Source organism: Cupressus sempervirens, chromosome 5 (genome assembly GCF_028749045.1).
Source record: "Cupressus sempervirens isolate cs-2001-9-10 chromosome 5, ASM2874904v1, whole genome shotgun sequence".
Lineage (NCBI taxonomy): Eukaryota > Viridiplantae > Streptophyta > Pinopsida > Cupressales > Cupressaceae > Cupressus > Cupressus sempervirens.
In genome coordinates, this window is record NC_143122.1 from 1001631217 (window position 1) to 1001647322 (window position 16106).

A 16106-nucleotide genomic window follows, 5' to 3' on the forward strand; every position below is an offset into this window, starting at 1 on the left:
CACAAGTTACTTATCTTTGATCATCATAGTGGCTGTATGCTACAATGTGATTACAAGTAGAAAGGGCTCTAATGCTCTTTACATGATTATCCGTCTGTTGCATTATATTGAGGGCTCTAAATTTCCTTCATCAAATTCATGCATGGTAAAGCTTGCACCAATGTACTTGATGAAATGATATTTATATATCTTGTTAATGTATGTTTCCTTCATTATATGCATGAGTTACTAGGTGGTTATCAAGCGGACAGAATGTAGAATAACTACCTTGCTTTAGCTTTGAAGAATAAACAAGAAGCTTCATTTCATATGTTATTCATTAAAGTTTGCTAACTTTTGAATGTTATTAAAATTCTTCATGACAGTATAAAGCTTGATATAGAATTCTTCCTTTTGGTGTTTTCAACAACTTCAACAATTATGGTAAATTGCCAACAAACGTATTTGCATTGGCCGCCTCATATTCTCTCAGTGGTTTTGGGTACTTTTGGAAGTTGTAAACCTACCAATTCCACTAACCCACATCTTTATCGGCCCTTAAAGAAACTTGCAGAACTTAGCCAAATAACAGATTCAACATTTGTATCCCTTTGTCGGTACTTTGAAGCATTTTGATAACTTTATGAAATGGTCAATGAGAACATTTGAAGTGCTTTAAGAAAAACTTGCCAAAACATCAGTGGAAGTTTGTTATTAGTATTTTGCCTACTTGAATAAACTGCCTAATGGTTCAATTGTTGTGCCCTTGCCTTTATTTGGTACTATGGAAAACAAATTTATTCGAACAAGGAAGACCTAGCAAAGTTTGTTGGAAAACTTCCTCAATGTATGGAGTGACTGCAATAATGGCTTCAATCATTTCCAAAGTTTCCATATAATGTCGACCTGCAATTTACATTTGTTTAGATGTATGAAAGCCATACACATACTTGGTATTCATTATGCAAATGTGACATGGTAGTTATAATAACTATTGTGCCACATTTTGTCTCACCAATCTTTTTATTGAGCTGGCTAAGATGCCAATTAAATAACAAAATGTCAAGTGAAATCACTTTTATCTCATTGATGAATTGTTAACGTGAGAATGTAAAAGGTGACTATTTTACAAAATTTCATAAAACTTCGATGCCTACTTGGTTTGACTTCATTTTGATAGAGAGAGTAGTTAAAACCTTCATCAGTATCTTTACAGAACAAACCAACTTACACATTGTTATTTTCTTTTCCTTTGGATAACTAAGTCTTTTGCAAAATCAAAATGTCAATGGATTAAATATTTTAACTCATTCTTGCATTGTTGTGGGTCCATGGGATTTTTAATAAGCTTATCCAACTTTCCCAAATCACCAATGATTTTGTCATAAGAATGTATTGGAACCAACTTAACTGAATCAAGGATGGGCGAATAAATTGATTTATCAATTTTGTAAATAGCTAATTAATCTACCATGCACTCAAGAATACTTTCAATACCAATATTTCTTTTATTTTAGAACATACCACCAATGTATAAGTTTATTTTTCTAAGTGCTTCAAAAAAATTGGTGATTGAACTATTGGTATGATTTTCACCTTTCATGAATAAAACCCAAGAGGTGGAAGGACCAAATCATTGATAATATTTCTACCATTCATTCTTTTTTTTCTGCAATGAAATTTTAAGAGGGTGAGTTTTTTTGAGGAACATCCACACAAAAACATATTGTCTGATTCCTAGTAGATTTAATAATTCTTGTCATTGTTTTTCACACAAAACTAACTTTTCTCTTTTAAACCTCAATCATGATAGCTGATATTTTCACTTGAAATGACCAGAGGCTTGAAATTTGTAGATAATCAAAGACCTTTCAGACCAAGAACTACCTCACATGAGGTCTGAAATGCTAAAAGTTTGAGGTTTTCCAAGTTGAAACATGAGGGGTAACTCATTCCATATTGGTCTTTTTATGAATACCCATTTCAAATAAGTTCGTGTACCTTGTATATCCCCCCACATGAGGAAGGAGTCATGCTTTTCATTATTTTACCCTCTGAAAGAATTACAACAATTCATGCATGATCGCCATCTTTTAAAAATATTTATTTCTTCATATTTTCTCAGGTCACTTATATTTTTCCTCCCTATTCCCCTAAGTTGATGATTGATTCATTCCTTTTATACCTTTAATTCTGCAATAGTTATAACTATCTATCCCATGCCCTCTGACCATTCATTAAGCTTAATTTATATTAACATTATCAGATTTCCACAATCCATTAGTAAATGTCGGTTTATTTCTGGATTCAATTGTGTGTTTTTAGCATCAAAACACACAATCAAATCCAAAAAAAATTGACATTTAATTTATAATGTAATTATATTTTAACTTTATTATTAATTGTTTATATTTAATTTTTTATTAATAATTAATACCGCCTATCCCAACAAGGCAACATTACACCTTGGATGCTGGTTTTATCAAGGCACGGACTAATATCATGGCTACATCATCATCATCAAGGACCTATCTTAGATGCAAGCATAGGACTTACGATGATATTGGGACAAGTGATGCAAGCTCCTGTAATCCATAAACTTATATTTTCAGTTTGATATTTGTTTTGATGCCATGGATTTCATAATCCATGAGAGTTGTATACATCTGGCAATACTTATGATTTCATATATCTAGCAATGCTGTTTCTTTCAGCTGAAATACTATATTTGTTTTTATTCATATGTCATCTTTTTGCACTAGTGTATCTGGTCAAAATATCTTCTACTTGATTAGTTTGTTGTATATTTAAAGTTTAATGATTAAAGTGTGTATTAAACAAGTTTTTAAATCCTTAAGATTATATATTTCATTGTTTTTGTAATCTTCTGAGTTTGGGTGCTGAGTCCGAGTCCGAGTCCGAATAAAAAATTAGCTTGCCAATGTCTGAGGCAAGTCGCAGTTTTGAAACACTCCTATAGATATAAATATTTAAATATTTATTTCTTTATATTATACGTATATATATATATATATGCATAAACATATAATATATACATTTATATTAATATGTAATTATATGTATATACACACACATATGTATATAGATATAAACATACACATATATACAAACACACACATTCATATCTATACATATCTACATATTGAACGATGTGTATACTCATATGTACCTATGTCTATATAGACATGGAAACCAACATTATGAACAATAAGATCATGTATATAGATATAAACATACACATATATACAACCACACACATTCATATCTATACATGTCTACATATTGAACGATGTGTATACTCATATGTACTTGTGTCTATCTAGACATGGAAACCAACATTATGAACAATAAGATCAACATCAAAGTGACAGAATAATATATATATGATTGTACAAAGATGGATGGTCAACCATGCCACTAATTGGGCAAAAGCAAGTTGTAGGTTATGCGCCAATAAAATGCCAAGAAAATATTGTCATATGTTGGCCCCGCAAGATGGATTTACATCAACAATTCAAAGCTTGGACAAATATTTAGATACCTCTCAAATTCTTTGGATAGATGCTTAACTTTGTTCCAGTTGACATTAGCAGCCTTTATAGTCGTTGAATCTATGCTAAATAAATATTTATTAAAATTCACACAGAAAATTTTTGTGCAATATAAAAAAATAAGAGGAATAGTCTACAAGAGGAAATGAAAAATAAGTTATCACAGTAGTGTAACAAATAATAAGTTACAATTTAATGGGACTCAATATTTAAAATGACTTGACTTGCTAAATAATGCCAAATGCATCTCAGGAAAATAGAATGAAAACTAGAGATAAGGAGTGACTAATTGAGAACAGATTCATTTCAATTGTTAAGATGAGAAATGTGCACAAAGAGAATAGGAAAGTGGATTTTCCTCGATAGAACACACTATTTAATGTGTAATGAGATTTCTAGTTTAAATTTGTGCAAGCATAAACCAGTTTCAGGTAATTCTACCCTAAGCAAAGAGTTTCATTGAAACAAGGATGCGAGATAAACATGCAGAAGGCCAACAAAGCCTCATCCATAAGCATCACGCATCATCAAAAAAAAAAAATTGCAATAACTTACTCTATTATTAAGCATGCTAACAATTTTGTCCCCTGGTTGAAAACCTTGTACCCCTGGTCCTGCATTGACAACCTCACCGGCGACATCGGACCCTGTATAAGAAATCCAAAGACAAATATTCTGGTGAAGAAATATATCAATCACATTTTTGAATCATAATCCATTTAAAATGACAGAAATAAAAGAGCTACAAAGAAAGCTCAATTAGATGAATACAACTCTATCCTTAAGATAAGGCTAGCTTAAATTGCATTGACGATAGTTCTGAATTGGGTAAATAAAAAACCTACATAACTAATCAAGCACGTCAGGTGGATACTTACATCTAACATTTAATCCAATCACAGGCTCGAAAAGCACATAACAATGGCTTGAGTATACAGACGCATATATTATGTCAAGTCATTCTGAAAAAAATTAAATTCAAATATTATGTAATTAAGATTAAGATGGTCTACGCATTATTGGTATTAGAAGTGTATCATATGAGGTTTTATTTTCTTATTGTTAGTACATGTGGAAGTGAACTTGCGAAACAGATTATGAAGTATAAATACCTCATGCATAAAAATGCCAAAAACTGGAATAAGGTCTTCTATACGCTTACGCAGTTCTGCACTTTACCATTATGAAAATTTTGGTAGATACAGAGAATCATAAGCTAAATGGTTAATTTAGTCATGTCTCTGCACATTAAGGTGGTAAAAGAAAACTAAAATTATTATTATTGTTTGCTACTATACTCCATTTTTTTTTTGGCATGTTGTAATTTCTAGTTTACGTATCTCGTGCATTTAATGCTTTTGTGCCTCCAGTAACGTAACTTCAGGATGACCATTAAAATCCTGAAAGATCTTCCCTAATAATAAACATTGCAAAATAAGTAATACCTGACAGCATTAGCAGTGAAGGTCAGATCTTTGTATTGACAATTGTTGTATAAGGAGTTGTTATATGCGCACAGGAATGGCTTCTTACAGAACAGGAGTCACTGTGTTGGAGCGCATAGAATACTTAGAAGTTGTATGAGAAGTGTATGAACTACTGGTGTGAATACTAATGTCCGAGTTCATCTCAGACCTATACAATTTGAAGGGTCAGATATATGCATACTCATTAATTAATTGATTACAACTAAATGAAAGACATATAAGGCAACGATTATAAGGAACTAATTGATGATTCATACGAAGGATGTTCGTAACATTTTGGTTATTAAGAGACTATTTAAAAGATTAAATGGTGACATTTTCTTTATGATTGTCTCTCATTGGACTTGATAGTGATTGAAAACTCTACAAACAATGGAATAAGTGGGAATTTTACATTGTTGGGGGGAATAATAACCAATGGTCCATTCCTATTTGAACCATCCTTAAAGGGAAGATGTCAGAGAAAAGACAGTATCAGAGTTCCAATTTGAACCATCCTTAGAGGGGAGATGCTTCAAAGCGTAGTAACGAGAATCGCCATGAAATTGCTTGAATCGCCGGTTTGGCGATTCGATTCATGGTTCCTGAATTTTTCTCACCGGTGAACTAGAGCAGCAAATTCATCGCACGAATCGCCAATTCATGGAAAAAATTGCCAAAATCACCTTTGAGAGTCGCGAAAAATCGGTCATGCAGGTAGGTAAAAAGTCAAATCAAATTTTAATAAAAACATATCTTTTTTTAATATTTTTTTTTTGTTTATAGATACTGATAGACATATGTTTCATGGATCTTCCTCTTACATACATTTCTGATTTGATGTCTTATGAATCTTCATCTTACATACATTCTATGATTTGACTCATTATGATCCTATGATTTCTATTTACTTCAGCTACAATTTACATTTTACGTGTAACATAGTTATGTATGTGATGGATTTATCATTTATATTCCATGTTTATGCATGTTAGCTTCTATTTGATGATGTTATAGCATGTTTAAGTTATATTCAATAAAGGGTGCATGAAATAAGTTTTAAATTGTTAAAATCTCTAAATTTCAAGGGTTTTTTAATTTGCTGATTCGTGGTCGATTAGATTCCAATTCATGGCCAATTTGCGATCCCATTTTGCCTTGCCGATACCAATCTGATTCTGATTCTCACTACTTTGGTTCAAAGGGGAGATGTTTCTGAAACAATCTGAGAGTGTTTACGACACCAGATTTGGAATTTGAACAGTGAACTAACCAACTAGTACACTGTAATTTATACAAACGGGAGGGTTCGTCTTGGGGGAAATTCAGGACTTAGATTCTATATATACATGTATCCATTGCAGCAAATATAAATATCACTCTTAGCAAAGAACAAGACAGGAGCCATGGTGAAATAAATGATAATCAATGATCAAAATATATATACAATACTAGCTTTACACCAGCGGGAGAAATAGAAGAAACATATAAAACACCTTGTCAATATCTTTTATAACTCAAGTCAGTAAAATATACCATCGATTGGGATATGAGAACAAGTAATGTATGGGTGATCATACCCGTTATATACATGAAAAGTGGGAGGCACATCAACATCCAAGGAATGGCCAATGATAACTTTGAGGCCTACATTCATTAGTTTGATCAATACAACCAATAACCTCATGGAGAGACATAAAGAAAACGTCTGGACAAGACCAGCAGACAGGGAACTTACAACAGTGAATCAATGATTAAGGTAGATGGAGATGGACACACCAAGAATCAGAAAACAATACAATCTGACTAAAAGACAACCCGATGCTTTGTTAGCATGTTTTTTCTGAGACAGCAGAGGTAAATCAATTCGGAACAATATTTTCCTTGGTATCACGTACACTCTCAAGCAGGTCTGAATAAGAGACAAACCTTGATACACGTTGGAGATGACTCCAAGGTCAAAGGTACTTTGAAAAGTGCTTTTGGAAAACTTCGGGCTTATGAAATGATATGTTTAATCACCGTGTCTTCTGGATTAAGACTGTCAGACTCTTGAGCATAATTTTTTTAACATTAATATGATCAGTTTGGTAAACCATTCATAACTAAACTAAGACGATTTTGTAATTATTATAAATACGCTTCTGAAACGATGGAGGCGGCATGCATTTGAATAAAACCTGAATGATGATTATGTAAGAGCCAATTTTATTAGCTTCCGAGACCAAAAGTAATAAATTCAAGAAGCTTATAGTTGTTTTCTATAAATGAATTTCTATCTGGCAAAGACGATTTAAAAGAAATGTGATAGGAAGATGGAGTTGTCTTTCAGAATGTTAAGAGTGGCAGCAACAGTACGGTTCTCTTGGATTGTTTGAAACAGTACTTGCAGATAAAAGTCTGATGTAGAGAAAGCTACAGTTTTGGCAATTTTTGGTTCAAGATCACAGTACATTTATGTTTGGCATGAAACAATTTATAATTGGAAATTGAATTTATGACGTATACTGAAACTATCATCCATATTTTATAATGAAGTTGATGCTTTGTTTGAAATGATTTGATGCTCATAACAGATGAGTTGAAGCTCTTGAGGTTTTGAAAATTGTTGATTCCTTGGAGTTGAAGCCCTTAAATTGCAATTCTTCTACATTGCTGTCCCTTTCCAGCGAGCTCTTGAACAAAGGCTATTATAAGATGTAATTGAATCAATGATTATAAGGTATTAGAGCAAAGCCTGTGACGGAGATGTCAACAAAGAAATTATAAAATTAATAACATATTGCTCCTACTATTATGTGGCATGTATTGCAAGCTTTGTCAGATTAATTCATCACATTTCATCTGTGGCATACAGATTTGGATAGGAATTCTTATAAGATAAATAGTCATAACAAGAATTAAAGATGGAGATGTACCACAAAAAATCTGGCACACGTAGGACAAACAAAAAATGAAGTCCCGACCACGAGCATTCAAACAGCAGTAAAGTCCATGGTATGTGCATATAAATTGAAGACTAGGATTCTCGATACCCTGTCAAGCGGGATAAGATTAGTCTTAAAACAATTGCAGATTATCGGGATACTCCTGGTGATTAAATAAGTGCTATAACAAGTTACAACAATAAAAGTTGAGTTATTAATGCAAGAGCATCTTGGGTGTAAGGACAATTGTGCATCACCCAATAAATTTTCTGATTTGTCTTTCAATAAGGGCTATCTTAGTGCAGAGTTACTATTTTTGGAAGCTTACTATTTTTAGTAAGTTGTCCGTTCTAGCTCAGAATGTTCTAATTTCTTCCCTGGAGGTTCTTAGTGCAGAGTTACTATTTTTGGAAGCTTACTATTTTTAGTAAGTTGTCCGTTCTAGCTCAGAATGTTCTAATTTCTTCCCTGGAGGTTCATTTTAGATATATCAGTCTACTAGTAAAGTCTCATTGCTATATCAAGTCTATTTGTGATGTTATTGAATTTTTATTATGTTGGCAAGTAAGGTATAAAAACTTTAAACTTAGCTTTGAAGGCTTTAGAGGTTCCGAAAAGGGGTCGAATTGTAATATTCGCGTTATAAAATAAATCATTAATCAAACTATTGTTAATGGGCCGATTGATTTAATATATCTCGTACCCATTTTTCTTTTGTTTCTGTAGTTTGTGTTATCGTCGGCTATCTTTGTACACCCTCGGAAAGTTTTCCCCGACGAGTATTTAAGCATGGCTTGTAGGTAGTCTTTAGGTATGCAATTTGGATTATTTCTTTGTACTGCGAATTCCAATTGGGATTCTCTGTTGTTCGCCATTTCCGAAGTGAAAGATCTTCCCTACTTGGCTATTCCGGTTTCGATGGGATTCAAACCTCCCCCTATTCCGTCGTCTGTAACACTTTGCTCGGATTTGGCAAATTGGAGCACTATACTATTTGTTGATGCATATATTTATCTCTGGTACAGATTGAATCAATTACTTTGGTATTAATTAGCAAATGAATGGTTCAGTTCTGGCACTAAGCATAGTTCAATTTTACATTCTATACGGATCACTAGCCACCCATGAGCTCAAGAAGTACCTACTGTACGACCTAACTACTCTCCATGGCACAACTACTCCATACACCGTACAACCCTACCATACGACCTTCCATTGCCCTCCCGTGCATCATTAGCACCCTATGGTTTGTTTTCCTTATATCGTACAACTACCAAGTGGAGTTCGTACGACCTCTTTCTTCATCCTACCGTACGGCTATCAAGTACACTGTACGGCCTTGCTACCTTATACGACATCTTCCTTCACTCTCACCATACGACCATCAAGAGTACCATATGGCTTTGGCCCTTGATATCCTCTGTCTATTGTCATTGTACGGTGCCAGTATCACTTTATTGTCATACAAAACCCAACCCGTCCATTGTTGTACACATTGCATACCGTACAGTATTGTTTGAGTTGCATCCAACTAGCATCCGGAGGTCAAGAACATCACAGTGGTATCAAAGCTTCAATCCTGCAAGCCTGTGGACAGTGAATGAAAGTTTATAGCGAGAAGAGAAGAAGAGTCCATTTCGTTGATATAATGGCTGCCAAACCAGAACCCATAGCTGTCGAGCTCGTGACACTACTGAGAGAACTTGTGAAGAATCAGGCACAGATCAATGATACTCAGCGACTCATGGAAGAGACTCTCAAGAAGTTGGCAGACAATAAAATATTCGAAGAACAAAATGGTCACAGCGCGGACTCGGTGTCGGGTAAAGCAAACCCTCATCTAGCGTGCTCTCGACCTTCCATGCCATCTTTTCCCCCTCGGATGAAGACACCACCCGGAGGGAAGCAATTGACCTTTGAAGAAATGCAATAACAACTGAGAGAAGACTAGAAGAATGCGAATTTTGAGAAAGATATATCCTACAAAGATTATGCAGATCTGAGAATGAGATATTTGGGAGGCAGAAATAGAGGATATTTAATGATGATCTCAGGAGGAAGTTGAGTAAAGTAAATTTGTTTCCATTTGACGTATCTGGATACCTATCTGTGCAAGCATGGGTAATGAAGGTCAATACTTATTTCTAGCTTAATCCCATGTCAGAAGAAGCAATTAAATTTGCGGCATTGCACTTGGAGGGAGTAGCGTATGAAAGGTGGCATCACGACACCATCACATTGGGGCATGATCAAATAAATACTTATGCAAAATTCACTGAGAGATTGATAGATCGATTTGATGGTAAAGATCTGAAACTCAATTTCAAAGATTTGGCATAGCTAAGGCAAATTGGATCAGTCGACCAATACATTGCGGAATTTCAGAAACTCTCTGTTTTGGTCATGGACATTTTTAAAAGAAGACGGATAGTGCTCTTCATGGATGGATTGACAGAACCACTGAAAGGTTGGGTAAAGGGGTTCAATCCTGCCACCCTATCAGAGGCCATTAAGAAGGCACGGAGTATGGCATCATCCTCGCGAAGTTACTCACATTCCAAACCGCTAGTGTTTCTAAGGGACAAAGATAATAAACCTCTGCCCAAGAAGCCGTTGTTCGACGAAGCCACCAAACAGGAGCTTCAAAGGAAGAAATTATGTTTCAACTGCAAGGGACCTTGGGAACTTGGCCATAGATGCCTCGAAAAGGGAAAGATCCATTACATTGAGGTCGTGTCCAATGATGAGGACAAATAAGAAGAAATATCTGCCGAAGACAAACAACATCACGACTACACCAACATGGTTAGTTTGAACCGTACGGAAAGAATTGCAACATTGGTACGGCATGGAGGAACTATTGTCCTAACTGGTAGCCCGAGGTGCACAGTATTTGGTGTACGGGGAACCCTTCAAGGACAAAGGGTTATGATGATGCTCGATAACGAAGCCACCCTAAACTTCATAAACTCATCTCTAGTGAAGTGAAGAGGTCTACCTACGAAGACACGCAGGATTTCAGGTCAAGGTTGTCGGAGGGACTCTTCTGCCTTGCACACACCTTGTTCCTCAGCTAAGTATCACAATGGCGAATCATGCAGTGATTGAGGATTCTTTCATAGTGGACCTTGATGATATGGAGGTTATTTTGGGCATACAGTGGATGGAGACACTTGATGAATACACTCAGAGCTTCAAACAGATGGATTTCACTTTTGTTGTCAATGAAAAGGAGGTTGTTCTCCGCGGAATGGCAAATGAGGGTCCGAAGGAAGTTTCTGCACATCGAGTGGAGGCAATTTTTCGGCATGACGACGTTGCTTGGGCTACACATTGTTTTGTTTCAGCAAAACCTATAAAGGGCAACAAACACCTCCCCAAGATGATGATCTCTAGAAGATTTTGAGCGACCATGATAAAGTTTTTATAGACATTCCTCCTAGCATACCACCTCATCGAGGGTTTGAACATACTATCGAGTTGGAAGCAAGAGCCAAACCGGTCATAACCACACCATACCGACATCCCAAGAATTCAAAGATGAGATAGAAAGGACGATTCAAGAACTGCTAGAGAAAGGATGGATCCGTCCCAGTTCTAGCCCTTTCGTGTCATCAGTGGTTTTGGTCAAAAAGAAGGATAAGACAATGCACATGTGGTGCGTTGAACAAAAAAACAATAAAGAATAGATACCCCATTCTAAGGATAGATGAGTTGTTGGATGAATTGCATCGCGCAGTCTATTTTTCGAAAATAGATCTCCATTCCAAATACCATTAGATCTGCATGAGGGAGGAATACGTGGAAAAGATGATCTTTTGTTGTCACTACAGGCATTATGAGTTCCTGATCATGCCATTCGGATTAACAAAGGCACTTGCTACATTCCAATCATGCATGAGTTGCATCTTCAACAAACAATTACGTAAGTACTTAATTCGTATTTTTTGATGATCTTCTTATTTATAGGACATGGGAGGAGCACTTGAAGCATCTGGATGAAGTCCTAGGGATCATGAAGGAGCATTCTTTGATCGCCAAGCAATCCAAGTGTGAATTCGGTATGATAGAAATATTGTATTTGGGGCATGTTGTCAGTAAATATGTAGTTCAAGTTCATCAGGAGAAGATTTAGGTTCTCCTCGATTGACCTCCCCCAAAATCACTCACGAATTTGCAAGGGTTTTTCGGACTGTGCAGTTATTACTAGAGGTTCGTTAAAGGATTTACTCAGTTTAGTGCAACCTTAACGAATCTGACAAGGAAGGGGTCTTTCCAGTGGAATGAAAAGGCACAACTCACTTTTGATAAGTTGAAAGAGGCAATGAGCACTTGTCCCGTACTTGCATTACCTGACTTCACTCAACTGTTCATTTTGGAGTGTGACGCATCTGTAGAAGGCATTGGCTTGGTACTGATGCAAGATAAACACCCCATAGCTTATGAGAGCAGGAAGCTTACACAAATAGAACACTTATATTCCATCTACAACAAAGAGAAGTTGGCCATCATATATGCACTAACCAAGTTTCAACAGTATCTTGCGGGTGCCAAGTTTGTCGTTCGTACGGATCAGAATAGTTTGAGATATTTTCTAGAACGAGACTTGAACGAGAGGCAACAAAAATGGGTAAGCAAGGTTCAGGCTTTTGATTTTGACATTGAATATGTGAAAGGAAAGAACAATGTGGTTGCAGATGCATTGTCTAGAAAACCCACCATCTGTCACTAAACCAGATTTCAGCTGACTAGAAGGCACATTTGTTGGTAGAATATTCTAAAAACACATTTGCCTATGAGCTAATGGATGGCAACACCCATTATGATCAGTACAAAGTGGTGGATGACATCATTTACTATAAGAATCGGATATTTTTAGTGCCAGAATCGAAATTGAAGCAAAAAATCTTGAAGGAGGTACAAAACTCACCCTTGGTAGGACACCCAGGCTTCCTCAAAACTTACAGAAGTATCAGGGAGAGGTTTTCATGGAAAGCACTTGAAGGAGACGTATTGCAATATGTAAGAGAGTGTGCAATCTGCCAGCAGAACAAATCTGAACATACTCTACCTGCCAGGTTGCTACAACCTCTGCCAATTCCAGAACATAAGGGAGAAAGTATCTCAATCGATTTCATAACTGGACTTCCCAAGGTGAACGGAAAAGATTGTATCTTAGTGGTGGTTGACAGATTGACAAAGTACACACATTTCTTTGCCATCCCCTCAGATTTTCAGGCTGCACAAGTTGCTGATCTGTTTTTTAGAGAACTCTTCGTCTGCACGGGTTACCCCGAAACATTGTCAGTGATCGGGATGGACAATTCATCGGTGTTTTCTAGACAGAATTGTTTCGGTTGGCAGGGACATAATTGTCACCAAGTACTAGTTACCAACCTTAGACAGATGGACAAACGGAGATTGTGAACAAGTGGCTCGAAGGTTACCTCTGGAACTATGTTTCGGCACAACAATGGGCGTGGGTCAAATGGATACACCTAGGAGAACATCGTTGCAATACCACGTACCACATGTCCATCAGAATGACATCATTTAAAGCTCTATATGGGTACGAACCCCTTTCCTTTATTGACACAGTTCTAAGTGATAGTCGTGCACCGAGGGCGAGGGACTAGCTTCAGGAGGGACAAGACATCCTCAAATGCCTGAAGGAAAACTTACAACGGGCACAAAATCAACAGAAACTGTACGCCGACAGGCACCGAATGGAGAGGAGTTTCAAAGTAGGGGACTTGGTCTATCTCAGGCTCTAGCCATATCGACAGTCCTCATTGAAGGAAAAGGGAAAACAAAAATTGAAGCCACGATTTTATGGCCCCTATTGTGTAGTTCGTCGCATTGGTGAAGTCGCCTATGAGTTGGAATTGTTGGAGGGGAGCCGTATTCATAACGTCTTTCACGTTTCATGTTTGAAGAAGGCCGTGGGGTAGAACGTCACGGTAGATAAAGACCTTTCGTCGCTCAATGAAGGAAAGCTCATATTGGAACCAGCCGAGATCATCGAAGTACGTGAGAAGACCCTACAGAACTGCACGGTGAAGGAATATTTGGTGCATTGGAAACACTTGCCATTAGACGATGGGACGTGGGAGGGCGAGCACATTCTTTAGCACTCAACATTGCAATTGCTTGAGGACAAGCAAAATTTGGGACGAGAGGATTGTAATATTCCAATTATAAAATAAATCATTAATCAAACCATTGTTAATGGGCCAATTGATTTAATATATCTCAGAGCCATTTTTGTTTTGTTTTTGTAGTTTGTGTTGCAATCGGCTATCTTTGTACACCTTCGAAAAGTTTTCCCTAATGGGTATATAAGCACGGCTTGTAGGTAGTCTTAAGGTATGAAATTTGGATAATTTGTTTGTACTGCGAATTCCAGTTGGGATTCTTTGTTGTTCACCATTTTGAAAGTGAAAGATCTTCCCTGCTTGGCTATTCCGATTTCAGTGGGATTCAACCCTCACCCTATTCCGTCGTCTGTAACACTTCGCTCGGATCTGGCAAATTGGAGCACTATACTATTTGTTGATGCATATATTTATCTCTAGTACAGATTGAATCAATTACTTTGGTATTAATTAGCAGATGTATGGTTCGGTTCTGGCACTAAGCATAGTTCAATTTTACATTCTGTGTGGACCACTATCCACCTGTGAGCTTAAGAAGTACCTATCGTACGACCTAAATACTCTTTGTGGCACAACTACTCTCCATACACCATATAGCCCCATTGTACGACCCTCCATTGCCCTCCCGTGTGTCATCAGCTCCTTGTGGTTTGTTTACCTTATATCGTATGACTATCAGGTGGAGTTTGTACGGCCTCATTCTTCATCCTATCATACGGCTATCAAGCATATCGTACGACTTTGCTATCCTATACGACAACTTCCTTCACTCTCATCGTACGACCATCAAGAATACTGTACGGCCTTGATATCCTCTATATGTTGTCATTGTATGATGCTAGTATCACTTTACTGTCGTACAAAACCCATCCCGTCCATTGTCACACACATTGCATACCGTACAGTATTGTTTGAGTTGCATCCAACTAGCATCCGGAGGTCAAGAACATCACACAAATCACGACTAGTTGAAGTTTGTGCGATTCAAGCGATGTATAGCAATTTGTAGCATTTCCAATATGGGGTCATAATAGTCAATCGGAGCAGCTGGCGATGAGTTATGGTATTGGGAAGTCGCACCACATGAAATGAGCGAAAATGAAATTCCTTCAAAAACGTTTGAGTTCCGAAAGATGTTGGGACCTACTCTAATGTAATAAAATATGAATAATAATAATACTTTAGCGTTGGTCGGCCTAAGGGTCTAGGGTTAAAATTTCTAGAACTTTTTTGGGCGGTGGAAAATTGCCTATTTAAAGAAGGCCTATAGGTTGTCTAGGACATTTTTGGGAATGTTTATGGTAGTTTTGGCTCATAGAATATTATAAGGAAAATGTCCATGTGGCTTTGCATGTTACATTTATGAAATCTATAATTCCATACTTTTGGAGATAATAAGAAGCTAATTTTTTGTTCTTGTTGTTATTTCTCTAATTTTGTTATGTGTTTGTCTTAATAAGGGGAGTACCCTTCATCAAGTGGTATCAAAGTAGAAGTTCTTGAGTGTGTAGACAGATCGCCTATTGCGAGGCTGTTTGCACTAGGACAGTGGTTGTGGGTTCGAGTGATATGTGCAAAAATGCTTTCACAAAGGAACCGCGGTAGAAGAGTTGGAGATTTGACAGAAGAGGGTTTTAGAGCCCTCTAGAGACAAGTGCAAGCATTGCAAGAGGAGATTTGTTGAGAAATGAATACAACAGCAAGAGATGAAAGTGAGGATGAATTTGACGAAGAAGGGTATGTTGAACATAAAAAGAGAAGAAGCAACTAGAGATCCTATGTAACATAGGCTTTTCAGGGCTATTTCCAGGATTGAAAAAAAAACCCAAGATTGAAGTCCCCGTATTTTCGAGAATCCTTAACCTGTTGGAACTAACTGATTGGATGAATTATCTAGAATATTTTGAGTATGAAGAAATTAAAGATCCTAAGAGGGTCAGGGTCAAATTTGTGAAGGCCAAACTGAAAAGACATTTGAAAATTTGGAGGTAGGAGATTTAGTTTAAG

At 36.6% G+C, this 16106-nt stretch overlaps 1 protein-coding gene across 1 annotated transcript in view; it reads right to left on the reverse strand.

The window, feature by feature from the left end:
- The window catches only part of LOC149559302 (Oxidoreductase, zinc-binding dehydrogenase family protein), a 138301-nt gene that overhangs the window by 36594 nt on the left and 85601 nt on the right, over nucleotides 1–16106 (reverse strand). The window contains exon 3 of the mRNA XM_089833212.1: nucleotides 4107–4198. Within this exon, the coding sequence (XP_089689338.1) occupies nucleotides 4107–4198 (92 nt within the window). The remainder of the gene's footprint in view (nucleotides 1–4106; nucleotides 4199–16106) is intronic.